At 38.1% G+C, this 20,463-nt stretch overlaps 1 protein-coding gene across 1 annotated transcript in view; it reads right to left on the minus strand.

Moving 5' to 3' along the window:
- hddc2 (HD domain containing 2) overlaps positions 1 to 18,420 on the minus strand; it is a 35,782-nt gene extending 17,362 nt beyond the window's left edge. Inside the window, exon 1 of the mRNA XM_028797246.2 lies at positions 18,304 to 18,420. Within this exon, the coding sequence (XP_028653079.1) occupies positions 18,304 to 18,363 (60 nt within the window). The 5' untranslated portion in view covers positions 18,364 to 18,420. The remainder of the gene's footprint in view (positions 1 to 18,303) is intronic.
- Positions 18,421 to 20,463: the final 2,043 nt, after the last annotated feature.

Consider the following 20,463-nt stretch of genomic DNA (forward strand, 5'->3'; position numbering starts at 1 on the left):
GTTTCACCATTTGCGAACTAACCACCGCATAGAATACGAAGAATACAAAAAGCTTAAGGAGACAACTGTCCAGCACAAGTCTAAAGTAACCAAGGTACAAGCACAAAAACACACTCCGCAAACTTTAGCAGACTCATTCTGCAAAAAAGTGCCTTACGACAAGAAAAGCAACAGATGGCATGACATAACAAACACCGTCACCAATTACATCGCAAAAGATATGGTGCCAATTCAAGTGGTTGTGAGAGATGGTTTTAAACAACTTTCGAATACTTTAGACCCAAGGTACACACTGCCTGGCCGAAAATATTTCAGTCAAACAGCTCTGCCTAAGTTGTATGATTCGTGTCGCCAAACTCTGACGCATAAACTGCAAAAGGTTTCACATTTTGCCACAACAACGGATTTATGGCCAAGCCGAACATCCAAGCCATACCTCTCCCTGACGGTGCATTTCATTGATGAAAACTGGCAACTGCAAAGCTTCTGTTTGCAAACATCCTACTTCCCACAAGATCACACTGGCGACATCATTACGCAAGGTCTGAAAGATGCGCTGGCATCATGGTCACTGCGAGAAGACAGCATGGTCTGCATGACAACAGACAGCGGGGCTAACGTTGTCAATGCACTACGGATTAATAACTGCAAGAGGCTACCTTGTTTTGGGCATAGGCTTCATATTGCGATTGGTGAGTAATTTGGGGTTCCTCTATAAAATGCAGTTTAGGTTAAATTGATCTTATTTATTATGACGTTTAAAAATACAAAAAGACCTGATAAGTAAAGCTGTAGATGACAAAAATATAATTCAATATAATTTCAAATAATACATTATCTTGGAATTATTGTTATCGTGAAAGTCCCAGAAAATATCAAGATATTTTTTTTCCAATATCGCACACCCCTAGTTGTTATATTCCTATTTTTAACAGATTTTATATTTAGCCTATTGTGATTTACAGTTCCTGGGACCTGAGTCTGATTTATATTCAGATTCAAATACATAGGTTTTGATAATTGGCGACCACTGGCATGAATGAGTTGGGTGTATGAGTGGCCCCCCTAACAGGATTTCTTACATAAAAAATAATAATACATTTTAAGAAAAGCATCCATGTTACTAAAACTGACTAACAGTGAGTATGCCCTTAAAACAACACAGATTCATGAGTACATAGTTTCAAGAAGATGTCAAAAGAAGATCACAGGGAAGCTGGGTCATGTCAACCACAATGTAATCTAACTTGTTTAGAATCACTAGTCTACAACCACTGTCACAAAATCAAAGAAGCCACGGAAAGGTTTGGGGCAGCCACCCATATATTATTACCTGGCTGCAAAAATGGTTTAAAGGTTTGTACTGATGTATACAGATTGGAGTCCAGAACAGAACTGAGGGGATGGAGGAAAGGTGGCGACTTTAAAGGTCAGTATAGGAAGTGGCATCAAAGGGGCAGGAACAGGAAGGGTCTTCATTCATAGGGTCGCACCTGGAAGTGATGTCAAAGGGGCCGGAACCAGGAATGACATCAGCAGGGCCAGGTGGAATTTCCCGTGAACGGTCTATAGAAAAGCAAGAGAAAAGAGTCCGTGCACTCTGCCACCTCCCGTTCTGGCTCGGAATTACTCTCATTGAAGCCCTTTAGCTGTCTCCCATGTGCACGTGTGTGACACCACACATATTTGACTGAAATATGTTGACTGGGAAAACTTGTTCATTACAGGTACTTGTCGACTTACGACCGCGATTGGTTCCGACTGACTGGTTGTAAGTTGATCTGGACGTAAGTCGGCCTATGTTAATTTAAGGTAAGAATATTAGACTGGGTAATAATATTGTAATCATCTTAAAGTAATATTTTATCAACATTTTCTTACTTTCTAAGACAAACACAGCATACTACAGTACAATTTGTTTAATATGTGGAAAACGTACAAAACAAGAAATACTGTACTGTACATTTAATTCCTGGCACCACTGGTGCTTGGCTGCGGGTTGTCGATATCGCCTTCATCAGATCAGGCGAGGCTGCGGACGGGGTGATGGGAGGAGTTGCTCTTTTCATAAACATAGTGAGCTTCGTCTGAATTGTTTGTTTTTTTTTTCGCTTCATAAATTTCGCAATAAGGACGAAATGTGTTGCGTGCCATCCGTTCAATCCTCGCAAATCGTTCAATATTTGGGTCCATTTTTTCAAAATGAGCGAGGTGTTTATTCAGTAGAGATAAATCTTCTGACAATCCCTTTGTGGTGAACATTGTTTGTGGCACCTCCTCCTCTTCGTCTTACTCCAATTCTCTTGTTTCTTCTTCCGCCACTCTTTCTTCTTCCAATTCTATCAGCTCTTCATTCATAAGTTCACCTGATTCCCGGTCTAGCAACTCCTCGACATCTTCCATTTCACATTCCAATGAAAGGTCTTTTGACAGTTTCACTATTTCTTCACGAATCTCATCAAGTTCTTGTTCACTGTTAAATCCAGCAAAAGTATTTACATAACGCTTAACACACTTCTTCCATACGCCATTCATACACTGTGAGTCGACATTTCTTGCGGGGAGGGCTTCTGTTTTCTCTGATCTGAGTTCACCTCTGTTATAGCGCGTCTTTATTTGAAAAGAGCAGTGTCATATCGGGGCGAGTCGTGAACGCTAACTTGACAAGCACTATAAATTTACAGCGGTTGTTACAGACGTAAATCAAATGTATGTTTTTATTGTATAATATTAACAATAACAGCAGCTCTGTACTCAAAGCGGTAAACTCGAGAAGCTGCTAGCATCAAACCCAGAAGCTCTTGATTGGGAGTCAGCAGTTGTGTGTGGGAACTGTTAACATTTGAATGTGATGATTGTATATAAAACTTGTGCACGAACGAGACTGGGATAACTGTGGATGTGGATGTGAGTGGTGTGTGTGACTGAGAATGACTGGTGTGAAGCCTGAAGTCCAAATATCAAATAAACACTTTCACAAGTACAAGTATAACAGAACAAGTGCGCTTTTATTCAAGAAGAAAAAAGAAAGCAGGTTGCGGTAAGCAGTTGATGCGACTGCTTGCGTAGTGCAATCCTAAGAACTGCCCAATCAAGAGCTTCTGGGTTTGATGCTGGCAGCTTCTCAAGTTTGCCGTTTTGAGTAGAAAGCTGCTATTAGTGTTAATATTATAGGGTTATATGTTAGGGTTATATTATTATCGAAAATTGCCAAAACAACAAGACACAAACACACGTGGGGCAACACTGCTGCGTATATTTTTACTGCTGCGTAGCGAGACTTGAGAGTGCGGGAAACTGGCGCTGCCAACAGCTGGCAGGGGAAACAGTCAAACGCGTCGTAAAGTCGAACAGTCGTAACTTGCATAGGTCGTATGTCGACGAGTACCTGTATATAGAATTTTCTATGATGTTTCAGTAACCAATCCTAAGCTTTGCTTGCCTTTGACATGGAGCACTGTCTTGTTGAAAAAGTTAAATTAGTTGATCAGTACACTTTTGTTATAAAAAGGAGCAATGATGATCATCAGATATTCTGTAGCATTAATGTTTCCTTCCATCACTTTCTTGGCAGTCAATATGTACGAAGAAAACACACCTGCCACCACTACAACACGGCCCCAAGGCAGTACAGTTGACACCTGGAACAGATTAATAGACTCATGGGGAATTTCAGCATATAATGGTTTTCTTATTAACATGAATTGGCAGGAACCAAATTTCATTGGACCAGGTGATAGTTTTCAAAAGCTCCCATGTCTAATGTTTGTGTTCCTTGGCATTCTACTGATACAAATGGAAGTAGTTTACTTTGTCAGCTGTATATCACGAGATCTGATAAGTTGTGCGCTCTTATCAGCTCTCTGAGAGAAACACTGTACTCAGTTGTTGAATGATGATCTGTAGTTATTCTGTTAAACCTTACAAGTTATCTCAGTTCCAGTCATACTCAGGTATGTTTCTAGGTACTAATCCACTTTAATTTTTTTTTTCTGGATTATGGCCTATCACCTCACCTTTGTGATCACCTTTAACACCCCCACAAGATTTGCAGTTCCTGACACACTAATCCAGGCACACCTAGTGCTCAGTATCACACCATACTCAAATTTACTTCAACCTTTATTCTTACCCAGCTGGTCTCTGAATTGCCTGCACATAGGTAAACAAGATATGTTGATATCTGCATCCCAGTTTTGAAAAGCTCATACGACAGCTGTCATTGAATGAGCACTCATTACCATCAGACGCGCAGGCGTGTTTAATAAAGTATGAAAAGCCAAAGAATAAATACAGACCTTTTGCAATTCACTGAAGCAGGGGTCTGGCTCTCTGTTGATAATCTACTGTTGATTTCAAATAAGTAATTAGTACAGAGGGCGACACGGTGGCGCTGCTGCCTCACACTAAGGAGACCTGGGTTTGCTTCCCAGGTCCTCCCTGCATGGAGTTTGCATGTTCTCCCCATGTCTGCTGGGGTTTCCTCCGGGTGCTCCAGTTTCCTCCCACAGTCCAAAGACATGCAGGTTAGGTGCATTTGCGATTCTAAATTGTCCCTAGTGTGTGCTTGGTGTGTGGGTGTGTGTGTGTGTCCTGCGGTCGGCTGGCACCCTGTGCTGGCTGGGATTGGCTCCAGCAGACCCCCGTGACCCTGTGTTAGGATATAGCGGGTTGGACAATGACTGACTGACTGAATTAGTACAGAATATTCTAGCACGTGCCACAATATATGTCTCTCCATATAATTAGATAAGTGCAAAATGAGTGCTCTGGAGAGGATAGTTCTTTTTTTTTTTTTAGCATTTTATTGATTTTATTAAAATCAAATAACATTCCATACAAGCAAGTCGAGTTTAACAAAACTAGATTTGAAACAAATCAACTCCCAGGAGATGGTACTTCTACAGTCAATTAGCACAATACCGCTAATCAAATACTACAAATAGCAAATTACTGTAGGAGTAGGTTAGGCGCAAATCACACATTGTAAATGGCACATGAAGGACAATGTATAGGTAGCAGGTCTTGACAGCAAAGGAAATTTGACAATGGCCACACTATGATTTGACAGTCAAATATTTCACCAAAATTACCCACCACCACACAAACCCCTACTGCACTATCAATCAGTTAAAGAGATAAAGAAATAAATGACAATAACTAAGCTACAAGTACAAACATTTGAATGTGACACAATACACCAAAGCCAATATTTTTACTTGGTCAAATTTTTTTAGCGCATTCATTCGGTTTCTTAGATAACATATCATTAAAATATATCATGCTTTGTGAACTTTTTACATAATTCAAGTAATTTACACAAACATCAAAAGGAAATGTACACATTTAAAAGGAGTGATGGGCAAAGCCAAAGTGAAGCCTGGCCCACTTAGTCATGCAAGATTATTTTACATCTACTTACATCCTATTAGATGTCATTGTTATATATATAAAATCCTAAAAGTTCACCAGTGAATAATTTTAAAAAATGCAGTTCAAATTACCCAGCTGATTTTATTATTTTATTCTTACCACTTACTAATGCTGTTGACAGTTTGGTTCTTAACCAAACACAGATGCTCATGTAGTTATTTATGAACCTATAGTGAAGTAACTTAGCAAGTATTTCATCAAGAAGCACCAATATGAACAAGACAGCTTTAATATCACTCACAAGCACAAGCTGTTGGATAAACAGAGCCCTCACTGCCTGCTGAAACATTTGCAGCCACAGGAAAAAGCCACAGAAAATGCAGTTATTGCCTTGGCATACATCTGGGATGGATGAGCAAACCACTCAATTTAAGATAATAAAATTCAAATAATTACAGTGTTCAGAAAAAAACATCCCATTTTCCTTGTCTAATAGATAGACACTTCAATATTACTGAGAAAAACTGTAGGGTCACGTTTGCAGACAAAACGACGCAAATACACATTAGCCAGAAAAGAGTCGTTCCCCGGCAACACACACTGACAAACAATATTCATGAATTTGTACTATTAGAGTTGATTGATCAGTCTTCTACAATGAGCCCCATCATCTCTGACTGACTAGGACTAACTCTGTTTAATAGAATGCCGGAAAATGTATTTATCTTCATTTGTTCTAGTCAAAGTGTATTGAAAATACATCCTGGGTCTAACACCGAAATGACACTTGGCCATGTTTTAGTCACTGGTTGAGGAATTGCTACTTCATAACATTCAGTCATTTTATTTGACTGACACGGTTTCACAAATTTGAAGATAGTATGGTGCAATGATTAGCACTGCTGTCTCACAGATGTGTCTGCATCCTGGGTTCAAATCCCAAGAGAGCTTATTGTCTAAATACATTCTACATACTAATAATAATAATAATTCATTTTATTTATATAGCGCCTTTCCCATGCTGAAGGCACTTCACAGAGTTTAAGAAAGAACGGCAGGGTATACAGTATATCGCATTGTACTAAACCAGATAAATAAATAAAGAAGAGTAAGATAGTAAATTCAGAGAAAAGCCTAACAGACAACATAATTGATGGTCTAGTACACACACACACAGGTTACATCAGCATCTTGACAGAGAGGTAAACTGAAAGAAGGGTAATAAAGTCAGGTAGGGCTAAAAGCCTTCCTGAACAGATGAGTTTTGAGTTGTTTTTTAAAAGAATTCATGGAGTCAGCTGATCTAATTCATTTTGGTAGGTCATTCCAGGGTCTGGGTGCTATATAGCGGAAGGCCTTGTCACCCATGGAGTGTAGATTAGTGTGGGGCACAACAAGATTGCCAGAATCAGAGGACCTTAGTGGGCGGACAGGCACATAGTGATGGAGAAGGTCAGTGATGTAGTTTGGCGCAAGGTCGTTTAAGGCTTTGTAGGTTAGTAGACTTTTATATTCAATTCTGTAAGACACAGGGAGCCAGTGAAGGCGAAGCAGGATGGGTGTTATGTGCTCACTGCTGCTGGCCCATGTTAGGACTCCTGCAGATGAGTTTTGAATAAGCTGGAGGTGTGATATAAGATTATAAGGGGCACCTGCCAGTAGGGAATTACAATAATCGATGCGGGATGTGATAAAAGCATGGACAAGTTTCTCAGCGTTAAAAAAGGAGAGGAAGGAGCGAACACGTGATATGTTATAGAGGTGAAAGTAAGAATGTTTCTTAATGTGATTTATGTGGGCACTTCTTTCCCATGTTCCCATTGATCTGCAACATAAGTAGGGTTGAAACTTTAAAATGGCCTTGTGAGTGTTTATATGGCAAGATACGTTTTTCAAACTTTGGTGTTCAACTTTTTGATTTCAATTTAGGAGATTTTTGCTTGTTATATAAGAACCTTTTAAACTGTGTCTGGAGGCACAGTAAAAATATGTTCATGTAAATTTTAGATCAAAGTGCCACCAGCTACCAGTTAATCCTGTCTCAGACCACTAAAGCTCTGCATCTTTTAGCCCGGCTGACATCACCCAGTCCCTCAAGTTACAGGAACCGGAGATCCTCCTATTTTTGACGGCATGTCTTTTTCCACAGATTCACCAGTCTCTAGAGATGAATGTGCCTGTGTCCAAAAGTCTCTGCAGATTATCAACCTTTTCCCAGCACAAACACCAATTCTGCTATAACAATCCTTTATTTAAAAAAATAAAGCTAGACTTAATATTTGTTTTCCAAAAATGGCATTATGAGATAAAGTGTTAATCAAAAAAGAAAAGAAATAACTGGATCATAGCACTGCCAGTTATAAAATACAAACCCATTTGTAAGTGAAAAGCAAAGCACCAGAAAAAAAGAAAAATTATGACCAGTGACATTTATCCTACAGAACAGTCTCTGACGAGTTGTTTTACAATGTGTGTTGTTTTCATTTACAGTACCTCACATTTCATACTCGGTATGTAGTTAGTACTGTTTTCAAGAAAAACACTGCAATGTTTTGATATGATCGCAATTTTCACCAGAAAAAGTGGTGTCATAAGATGAGAGATTTTGAAATGCCTACAAAATGTTTTCAACATTTTTGGAAACATATGTATTCATGTGTCTATGGCAAAAAAAATCGTCACTGTAACTCGAATATGGACCAAGTCTTATTAAATTGTGTGGTCAACTTGTACTTGTCACTTTTAAGAGCTGATTAGGATTTGGATGAATTCCAACTTTGGTCTTTAAAAGCTGATATCAGCCACAGTCAAACCACTGCTCAGTGGTCCATAAAATTTGACAAATGCACTTAGAACTTTGAAATAAAAACCTTTATGAACTTGGAGTTAATCTAATGCATTGAGATTTTAAAGTTCTAAATTTTAAAATGTAGAATTCTCAGCAATAAAACTAAAGTTATAACAGAAACGCTGATTACATTTTATGCCTATATTAAAAGTACTAGGATGCTTATCTGTTTTTTGTAGGTTTGGTTTAAAAATTTCCTAGTCGCCTTCAGCTCATGAGTTAGTTGCTAATCCTAAAACCAACCTGGCTGCCGTAGGTCTAGGTTTCTACTCATTCTTCTCTTACTTTAACATGTCAAATGAAACAAACCCGTAAGCCAATCCAAGGAAAGATTAATGCTAAATTTACATAAGTATTTGCTATGCTATAGTGGAGATTTACATAATTACACAAATATTGGAAGGTTCTGTCTTATCTCTCAAGAGTTAATATGTAAATAGATTACTCCTGCCTCAATGCTAAAATGCAACAGTAGAACAAGTTTTTAAAGATTGCTTGCAAATGGAAAGGTATAAAAGGCATACAGTTTTTAAAATCTATATACTAATGCATATAGTAATGTATTAACATAAAGGTTTCTATTATGTGTTTTTTTCTAGTGCTCTGTGGTGGCACTATGCCTTACTGCCCAGATGCTGGCAAGATGGTAAGAGCGTCACCAACATATCCTGTTAATGATGACACTTTCATGGACTGTAGAGTGCCCAGCAGGGCTGGGCAGTCTTTTCACCTTGGAACCATACGAGTGTATTTTATTTTCTGCAACTTTCCACCAACTGGAGTTTTATTTTTTTCCTGCCGTCCCTGGCCATCTGACCATTGTTTGCATTTAAGCTGGACATTACGATTCTCAGTTGTTCAAAATAAATGTTCAATAGTTTTTAACTTTTTCTGTAACTCCGTTTAACTATTATTATAATGTGGTTTAAGATATTTATGCATGTAACCATGCTATAAAGATAAATGCTGTTGTTGTTATTATAGGCTATTGGTGAATTTAATTTGCTTAACATTATGTACTACAGTCCTGCGGTGGGTTGGCACCCTGCCCGGGATTGGTTCCTGCCTTGTGCCCTGTGTTGGGTGGGATTGGCTCCAGCAGACCCCCGTGACCCTGTGTTCGGATTCAGCGGGTTGGAAAATGAATGGATGGATTATGTACTACAGTATAACCATTACAGTTTTCCTTATACAAAATGTACAACTATTTCCTTTTCTGCTATCCACTGTGTACTCTGAGTTGCATGGTGACACAGTGGTTAGCACTACTGTCTTACAAATCTCACATTCTGGTGTTGAATCCCATGTCCAGGTGTTGTACATGTGTAGTCTGCAAGATCTCTCAGTGTCTGTGTGGGCTTTCCTCTTCCAAAACATGGCAATCTACTAACATGTACAAAAGAACCTTTACACAACGGGAAATTAAATATGGAAAAATACACAGACACAAGGAAATCTGCAGACTCCAACATTTAGCTTAACAAGTACCACAGAATCTGTCCACTAGATGGGGTCGCTTGCCTAATGTAACCCACATTCAACTCCCTCTGTCTGGGTCTGGCCATTTCCACTGCACTACCTTCTGGGGTCCAGATCAACAGCATAAATGAGAAGACTTTCAAGGTCAAGGTAGCTTTCAAAAGCCTTGTTGGTCTTTAATGGATTCTTAGACCTGTTCTGAAAGTGGACAGAACTTTTGCATTTCCGAACAAGGCATTCCTGTTTTCATCTATCCACATTCCCGTGAGGATCCCCACCAGGCATTCTGCATTATGCAATGCTCCATATATGCAAAAAGACACCAAACTATGCCAAGGGTAACACAAACTACAGTTACCTGAGATTCCTTTCCCCAGCCTTGTGTTCACTAACATGAAATATAGCAAATAATGTCACAAAAGTAAAAAAATACTGATTCATAAAGCAAACACCCTATTAGAATCTGTATTTAATAAGCTAAGGAAGACAGACGTTTCGAGGTAAGGTAGTTATACTCACTAAATATGGCACCAGAGTAGTGATGTGTTTCATGTTAATTAGTACATGAAAATAAAAATGTCACTATACTCTGTAACCACATCAATACTTACCCTATAAACCTAGAGTCAAGTCCGCCATTGGGAATTTCCCTTTACTGCCGTGCCCTAAACTCTCCTCATTTCAGCCACAAACCTGTCTATAGTCTCTAGGCCCAATCCTCTCACTACACCCCTGGGAGTGACGCTAAAAAATGTAAGAAACATACTTGCCATTGGTTTTTATTAAAATTGTACAAAAATGAATTTCTTTTCTTCTGTTCTAACTTGCTCTCACTCCACATCAATATCATTAGGCATATGTAAAAGTATAATACAAATGCTTTGCATTACACTAATTATATAAATTACACCAAAAATGCCATGGAAAACACAGGCCAAGTGTCGTCAGATATTAGAGTTCCAGTAAACTATGTCTACTAGCACAACTTCAGTAACTCATTTTAGAAAATTAAAATGTTACAGCTTAGATTTCAAGCTGTGTTAAGTAACACAGGTTTTAATTTTCCTTCTGTTCTCAGGCATTTCAGATATACACACCTTTTCTTTTACAGAAATGTAGCAACAATGTGTGTGTGTGTGTTTCATATGCTGAGGAAGATTTTTATTTTTCTAACTTTCTGGCAAAATATTTTCCTCTAATTTCTCCGCATATTTCTAAAGGAGAATGGCATGGTGGTATAGCAGGCATTCCTTCCACCTCATGGCCCCTGCATCTTGCTTTTAAATCTTACATCTAATAGTTAGCATGTGAAATCTGAATGTTCACCCCTCAGTTCTTTGTGGGATTTCATTCTGCTACTGAAGTTTATCTCACCCATCCCCAAAGACTGGTGGTGCTTGAGAGGGCTTTGTAATGAACTGTGTGTCCAGGGTTCTTTCCTGCCTCATGGTCAGTGATGCTGGGTCAGCACCCGTGTAACACCTAATTGCATTAAAAGGGTTTAAGAATGTTTCATATGTTTGGTTGGTTGTTTTTTTAATATACAGGGTGTCCATAAAGTCCATGTGCTATTTAAACAGTTGTAACTTTGTAAGTATATGTGATAGAAAGAATCTGTAAAAAGGATTAGAAAGAAGAAACACATCTTTCATTGTTCTTGTTAATTTTCAACATTTTTCAACATCATTACTAATACAAAGGTAATATGAATCTGTAGTTCTCAGAAAACATTTTCAAGCTGATTTTCAGTAATACCAGCAATCACATCAGTTATCCTAGCTTGCAAGTCTTCTAAAGATCAAGATTTGGTTGAATAAACATTAGTTTTCACAAGTCCCCATAAAAAGAAATCCAATGGAGTCAAATCTGGTGAACGTGGAGGCCAAGAAAATGGTCCACCTCTTCCAATCCATCCGTTATGGAATTTCTCATGTAGAAACTGTCGAACATGCAAAGCACAGTGACAAGGAGCACTATCTTGTTGAAAAACTGAATTCTCTATCAGTCCTAATTGTTCACGTTGAGGAATAAAGTAATTTTGCAGCACTTCTAAATAGCTATCACCATTAACAACACGCCCTTCAAAAAAAGAATGGCCCTATGACTCGATTTTTTCCCAAAGCACACAACACATTAACTTTGGGTGAATTTCTTTCATATTCAGCAGACTCATGTGGATTTTCAGTTCCCTAAAAACGGCAAAAATAAAACTTCTAAATACAAAAAAACTAGATACATCAAGCTTTCTAATCCTTTTTACAAATTCTTTCTATCACATATACGTACAAAGTTACAACTATTTTAAATTGCACACAGACTTTATGGACACCCTGTATAAAGGAACCAATGTCAATGTCAATTTATTTATATAGTACATTTAAAACAACATAGGAATGCTGTGGCCAAAGTGCTTTACAATAAAAGAAGAAAAAAACATACAATTAACATAAATAACATAAATATAAATAAAATAAATGAACATAAATAAAATAAATAATAAATAGAAGTAAGATTACATAATCACAATGAGGAAACCATCAGTATTACTGAAGGTCACGGAAGGCAAGTGAATAGAAATGAGTCTTTAATCTTGTTTTGAACAGTTCAATTGTAGACAACTCCTTTATGTAATGAGGTAAAGAGTTCCACAGGCGAGGAGCAGCAGCTGCAAAAGCCCTGTCCCCCTTAGTTTTACACTTGGTACGAGGGACTACCACATTTCTGGTAGTCAGCCATAGATGCAAGAGCCTTCATGAACAAGCCTAGCTTCACTGATAAAAATCAGCTCAGGGCTCTACTTCCTCTGGAGTACAGTTTTTGTTTCAATTAATAGCTGGCCACCTTTGCACAGCAATGTACTGAATCTGAGGGAAATCCAGCAATTAGGATGAGCATGGAGTCTTTTGCTTGACAATCCTATGAATATAATGATGAGGTCTCTTAAGTGCTCAGCATGGGATGTACAAAAATATTTTATCTAAGCCGCAATTCTCAAGCTATCTCACAGCTATAATTGCCTACTGCTGGGTACATAAGTTGAGCAGACATTTTTCTCTATGATATCTGTTGACAATAATAAATACAAAATCAGCTGTGGTTATGTTGCCCTAAACAAAAACAGTTTTACTCTTTTCTCGCTTTCATTGTCTCCGTCATTGTCCTATATAATTTTCCAATGTGATCGATAACTTGTTTTTGCTTGTTCATATTACAGCAGCAGAAAAGAAAAAATCCAAGCCAAGCAGATTTAAATCTGGTAAAAGCAATTCAGCTTCATATAGATTGGTTATTTAATACAAATAAATAATCTGCTCATCCGTGGCAATATTTTCTTTTGAATCACATTGCCAACTGAACCAGTCAAGACAGAATCCTAAAACATAAGAAAATTAAACATACAAAATACTGTAAAGTACAAATAAAACATCAATATCTTCATTAGAAAATCTGATTGATTCCACAAAAGGAAACTACTGAAGCATTAAAAGGACTAAAACATTACAAACATTAACCAAAATAATGTGGTGTAACAATTTAGACTTACTTGGAAAGCACAACACAATTCTAAACTTTCACCTGTCATCTAGGGAAGACTGCACCTGGGATTGCTGATGTGTTTTCAACAGATGGCCAGCTTGACCCTGTGCTATTTTATTCCTAATAGTGCAATAAACTAAAATTGTCATCTGCTGCCCTCTACAGGATATTAAAGTACATAACTAAACGCATCCAACTCTTACAATGGTAAATCCATCCATCCATCCATTTTCCAACCCGCTGAATCCGAACACAGGGTCACGGGGGTCTGCTGGAGCCAATCCCAGCCAACACAGGGCACAAGGCAGGAAACAATCCTGGGCAGGGTGCCAACCCACCGCAGTCAGGTAAATCTATTCTGGTGAAAGAATTTAATTTGTTTATAACGGAGTACTGGGGATTAAAAGGATCCGCAGTGTTGGGGAGATATACTATATTATTTCTAATATCATTAATTTTTTGATTGAAAAATACAGCAGTAGCCTCACAAGTTTTTTGGAGGCATTCCTTTCAGTTACCTGGGTTTAGCAGACGATCAATCGTAGAGAATAAGATTCTGGGATTACTAGCATTGTTATTTATAATCTTAGAGAAATAGCAGCGCCTCTCAAGATGGACTGTGTTACTGTATTCTGTTATTTTAACCTTCAATATCTCATAGTGGATAGTAAGCTTAGTTTTTCTCCATATACGCTCAGCTCTACAGCATGTTCTTTTTAAATCAGACACTCTTTGGGTCTTCCATGGTATAACAGTGCTAGAAGATTTTTTAACTGTCTTTTCAGGTGCAACTATGTCAACAGCAGCTCTCATCTTAGTATTAAATTTTTCTACCTTACTACTTACATTATCCTTGTTATTATAGTTAGCACTATAAACGGACTGGTTGCTTAGAATGTTTGTAAATTTTAAAGCTACTGATGAATCAAAGAAGCGTTTTTTAACAATATGCTTCTCATTAATGATTTCTATCAATATTTCCATATTAAATAGTAAAAGAAAATGGTCTGATAGACCAATATCAATGATCTGCTTCACATCAGCTCTTAGTCCTTTTGTAATTACTAGGTCTAACGTATGACCTGCTTTATGTGTAGGCTGATTAACCAGCTGTCTCAAATCAATAGAGTCCAGGAGGTTCATGAACTCTTTTACTTTTGGGTCACACTGATTATCGATATGAAAGTTAAAGTCGCCGACTATTAGGAGTGTGTCTAGTTCGTAATTATAATTGACACCAAGTCTGAGAATTCCTCAAAGAAAGACGCATTAAATTTAGGAGGTCTATACACGGATAATACTAGAAAGTGAGAATCTCCATGAATAACAATGGCATGATACTGAAAGGACTTGTATTTACCAAAACTGCCACCTCGAATCTGCGCCTCTTACAATGGATTTAGCAGTAATGCAGTAAATGAGAAAGTGCATCTAGTTAGAATGAACTAACCAGTGCAGTTTAGCAGTGTGATTATTAGGGATTGAAATGGGCACTCAATTCTTATTAGAAATATTTTAAAGGCCACAAAAGTCAAGTACTGATTAGTCTTTAATAATTGGGGATTTTTTTTAAATGAAGGTGGGGGTTTTGGGGGGTGATAGGTTTCCCCTGTGGGTACAGAGAATTAGAGCTAGTGTGCTAGCTAAATGCAGGCCTGTGGTTGTGTCCATTCTGTGGCTTTAGTTCTCTTTAGACAGGTGTGAGACAAAACTCCACTTTAGAAACTGGTGGCAAAATGCAGCTGATGAAGTTACACTGTAGATATGGTGCACAACTTACTTAACTAGTGGCAGGAAACATTGTGTCAAATTGCATGGTTGCAGCAGGGGCACAAAGGTAGCAGAAATTTTTAGCTGTATGTTCCCTGTCCTTGAAGTTTGCTTTCAGGTTCATAGAGCATCTGAAAGCTTACTTGTGACATATATAAACTGACAAATTAATTTAAAATTAAATCAATGAAGATTGTCTTACTAAAACTGAATGTTAATATATTAATCTAAACTTCGAGAAATTAAACTTTGATTCTGAATACTACATTGAATTATTCATGTATTCATGTTTATTCATTCTGGACCAATTTACAGTAAAATGCATAGTTTTATAGGGTTGTTATTATTATCACATTTACAGACTAGAGTGAAATTCTTACTTGCATGTGTCAACATTCATATAAGTTGCTTTCCTTGAAATATCTGTATTCCTCACCTGAAACATCTTAGAATATTCAGTATTTGTCAATAACAGATTAGTCACCAGTAAAGTCCAAGAATAGTTTGTATACAGTATATAAAAAGGGGCTACAGTTACTCCATGTCTCTCATATCTATTCTGAAAGTTTTAGGTTGTGGAAGTAAAACCAGAGTACACAGAAACAAACACATCGACATGAGAAGAACATGCAAACTCCACACAGGCAGGGCCTGTACTGTGATACGAACAAAGTACTCTGGAGATGTTAGGCAGTACGGTTAATTCTAGTGCTTCCCTCGTTTAATTAACGTAAGCATTATTTCTGATTCTCCTATTGTTCCATGGACTGTATGTTTCTGCAGCAGTAAGCACTACTAGTTCATGGCTCCATGGATCCAGATTTAATTTCCAGTCTAGATAAAGGCCAAACATTTCTGCATAGTTTTTCTACTTGTATTCTGCCGTTTCTCTCAAATTGACTCAGTGTATGTGAACATACACGAATGGGTCAATAGCACAGGGTGTAGTTATCAAATATACTGCTGGGTATTGAATGCCCACAGTCTTGTTAGTATGTGGCATCATGCTGATTTCATTGATTGTGTACTTGTGACATTTATTTTACAATCACATAGGTGACTTTCATTAATTTTGTTTTCTCCAAGCCACTTTGGCAAATTTTAGGGAGACAATGATGATCCCATTTTTTGACACTGAGGGACTTGTTCATAAAGAATCTATGTTAAGCATAGGCTGACCAGATTTTCATGGTTCTAAATGGGACACAACTCAGTAATCCAGCAAGTGTTCCAGACACCAATTAAATTGACGACCTGAGGCAGGGATGTTCCCCCTTGGAGTTTAGTTTACCTCAAAGAAATGTACATTACATTGAAGACTGGGGATGATTCTTGGGCCTTATAAAATATATATATGTAATCGTAGCACTGGCTGGAGGATCCACATTTGTGTTTTGTCTGGGATGTAATGCCAAAACCAGGACGAAATGCTTAACAATGGGACGTCTGGTCCTCCTAGTTAATCAACAATAATACATTACACTGAACTGCCAAGACACCCCAACCATTGGTGCATGTAAAACTAACTGGCTTTTGCACACCTGCACGCATCATGTTGTCAGTCAAAGGCATCTTGAACAAAAACAACATGGTTATTACTTAATAACCCCCATATTCACCTGATCTTGCTCCCTGTGGCTTCTTTTTGCTCCAGATATTGGGATTGAAACTGATGGGAGGAAATTTTGCTACCATGGAAGAAATACAACAAAGAATGTTGGAGGCTCTAGACATGGCAATAAAAGAAGAGTGCAGGAAATGTTTCCAGGAATGGGAGAAGAGTATTTTGAATATAACTGAAAGGGAATTGCTGCACGTTTTATAATAAAGTTGTTTTTTTTTTTTCAACAAATACTTGCTATGGACTGCTGACAGGTAGGTCATCGTTGTTCAACGGACCTTGAGTAACAAACTAAATCTCTACTTATGCACAAGTTATTTAATAAATTAAAGATTTAACTCACAAAAGAATACTTTTTGGTTCCAGGGATCCAGGTTCTTACCCAGGCCCTACAATAGTTTGTGTGGAAATTGGATATCCTTCCACTGTTCCATGTGTGGTTTCTGTTTGTATCCAAGTGTTCAAGTGTTTACTTGCTTTATCCAATAGGAAGGTCATACAGAGTTAAGAGACTATCCTGGCAAAATTGAGCCAGAAGCAGAAACCAGCTCTTCAAACTGTGCCTATTCGCTACTGGACACCAATACACACACCCACACTGGGCCAAATTTGAATCACCAGTTAGTCTACCATGCACATTATGATCATAACACTGCAAATGATCTTCTATGTATGTATGTCTTTAATTCATTAGGGACCTACAAATTAAATTACAATCAAATACCTCAATAACCCAAATCATCTCGCTTTTACAGCAATTATCACAAACTCATTACAGGTCACTAAAACAAGGTCAACTATTTATTTCCTGATTCCTTGTATTAAGCGTTGAGCCCGTTCGATCCAAAGTGTGGATGCAGTTCATTAACCATCGTTTCTTGAGTGAGTAAAGTATACATTTTACACAGTCAAACTATAAAAATGTGTATTTTATCGGATTGCTATATGCAGATGTTGGAATTAACACTCTCCTATCTTCTAATCTTGGTCTTATTGTTGTTTTATGGCTGTAGCACCAAGAAAAATTTCACACGCAGCAGCATTAAACTGCCTTATAATTTTTTTTATTAAAAAAATACATTTTTATTAACTATTGTCTTGGAACAACGTCTCTAAATCTAGTAAATAGAATAGAATTGTTAAAATAGCATTTCAATTTCAAATAATTTTCAATTGATCAACCAATTTGCATCTTCCACTATATACTGTACATGTATTTCTTTTTAAACAAACATTCGGTGGCGGTGCTCTGGCTGAAAACAGGCATACATTTAACAGTTAAGGTCACTGGCACTGCATCCTTTTCTTTCGATTACCGAGACTTGTTAAATATACCAGACAAATTACTTACAGATTATCATAGTATACTAATTATTGGGAAACGTGCGCTGTACATATAACTTACTTTACCTAAGAAATTATTTGTTTTTATTTTTTTTATCTTTTAAGGTAATTTTAACTGCCACAAGCGACTACACATTGTTTCCGTTAAAACACAAGGAACTCTTAAATAAATGAGTCCCATCTACAGCACCGAACTACAAAGCCCCATCCCGTCATTCTCAGTACTAAAACAAAACTGCCTTCCGTCTGGATGCCCTGTCGAAATTAGCTGTGATTAGCCAACGCCCAAAACCGGCGAGGCAAAACTACTTATTTTAGAAATACTGATCACCTTTAATTGCCCGATGAGCTTCGTGAACTCGAATAACTTATTCGGCGAACGTGCAGCCATCTTGGACGTCGAATGTGATGTAGCGGAACTTGAAATCGGAGAGAGTGTATGGCCAGCCGGGGTGGTTTTTGTGCGGCACATACTATTTTTCAAAATGTAGATGGCGCTGCGCCCTCGACTAACCCAACTTTTTACGGTGGGTTGTTAGTATGTTTTGTGCAGCGTTTCCAAATGTAGCACGCTGAATGTCGTACTTTCAATTAGTGATGGGCGGAGTGAAGCCTCACGAAGCATCAACACGTTTGAAGCAATTGTGTCGGAAATCGTATCGAAGCTTCGAAGCATTTGACACGCACCTCTCTAGTGACACCTCCTGGCCATTTTCATTAACGTTACACAAACTTATGTTCAACTTCAATGACGTCTGTTACAACTCTTACTGCTCTTATTTTTTCGCAGCTACAGACTGACAACGAAGAGAAGGGTTCGTCAGCAGCTTCTAGTGTCTGATGTCTAAAAAATATAAATATAACTAACGCCGACAGGCAGAATGCACTATACGATAGCAAGAGTTAAACAAAATAAGACGCCTCACTCATGGATTCCTGGCTCTTTCAATTAGTATTTACTTTTGCACTGTATCATTATAATCGCCCCTGTTATTAGTATTATAATTAACCCTCATCTTTTCTTGAGATCACATTTAATAGCCTTAAATGTTTTCTTTGGTCTGACTTAATTAAAACAGAGTAGACAGAAAATAAAGGTTTATCCCTGTACTTTGCCATAATATAGGTAAGCACATTTGAGAAAGAAAAGGTTAAATCCTTAAATCACAGATGTTATTATTCGATCAAGTATTAAAATATTTAATTTATTAATACTTTACAATATTTTTTGGAGCACAAAAGTAACGAGTTCGCTACGAGAAAAGACGCCGTCAGTGGCTCAATTAACTAAGGTGGTTGCTTTTCAAATTCGGAGTGTAGTGCTAGCCCGAGTTCGCTCCGAATTAACTCTTTGAGGGCTGAATTTTTTTTCCAAAAAACTCTGTTTTCTGAAAAACACACATAGCAATGGTTTCACACATAAGTCAACATAAGACATCTGTTGCTATGTGCTGTGGCTGCTGTTGGCGTATATTCGGCATCTCTGGCGGCAGTGGCTGCGTGGGGCCATGTCGATGGTCAGCAGGAATGCACGGTGGGCCAGCTGCCTGGCTGTCTTCACACTGCAGGTGGGTGGTGGTGGCGGTCGCAATGTGACGCAATCTGGTTTGTACCTCTTGACATCATAAGTGGTAGTCTTACCAGGCAAACAATTCTGCAGGTGCATCAGCTACACAAAAGTGTTCAGCACCACAATCAGCTGAGGACCGATCAGATAATGCTGGTACCTCACTTTCGCTTTTGATACCCATCTCCAGATCACTTGCATCATACTCGGAGTCCAACAAGTCAGAGTCCTATTCAACGAAATTACGTGAAACATCCATGGAGTATTTTGCTTTGTATATTCGCTTTAGTCTCTCGCCAGATGTCAGTACCATTTTAGAGCTTGTTTGCTCTTCGCTACTCATGCATGCTTAGGGAATCGAGGTTAAATCAACAAACCTATGTAACTTTCCTTCTAGCAAAGAGAGTCAAACTAAAACGTAAGGGTGAGTTTGTTGCAGTTTACAGCTGATTAAAGTCCTCTACTCCTGAATTTTGACAAAAGTCAACATCAGCCCTGAAAGAGTTAAAGACTCATCATAATTAAAAAAAATAATCTCGAGTGAAATCTTTATAACCAATTTGAACTAAATAATTTTGAGAGATACTGTGGAAGGATCGCATAAGAGATCTGTTCGGGAATCATCCCCACTTAGAATCGCCATCAAAATGTGATGACTAATTGCGTAAGGCGGCTCACGTATTTACATTAATTCATCTTCTATTCATCACCATTTGACGTCCATGAACCCCTCCATTGAATAAGGTGCTAACAACCCCACTGTGGTAGATCATGTTGAATTTGCTCTGCTGCACCAGACATTCAAAGGTGTCAATTCGGAGCACATCAGAGAGGCTGAGAGACACGGCGCAGATCATTCACCGGCACACCGACACACACGAGATACTCCAAGGTGAGCAGTGCATGTATCAAGTGAGCAAGGTC

Source organism: Erpetoichthys calabaricus, chromosome 3 (genome assembly GCF_900747795.2).
Source record: "Erpetoichthys calabaricus chromosome 3, fErpCal1.3, whole genome shotgun sequence".
Classification (NCBI taxonomy): Eukaryota; Metazoa; Chordata; class Cladistia; order Polypteriformes; family Polypteridae; genus Erpetoichthys; species Erpetoichthys calabaricus.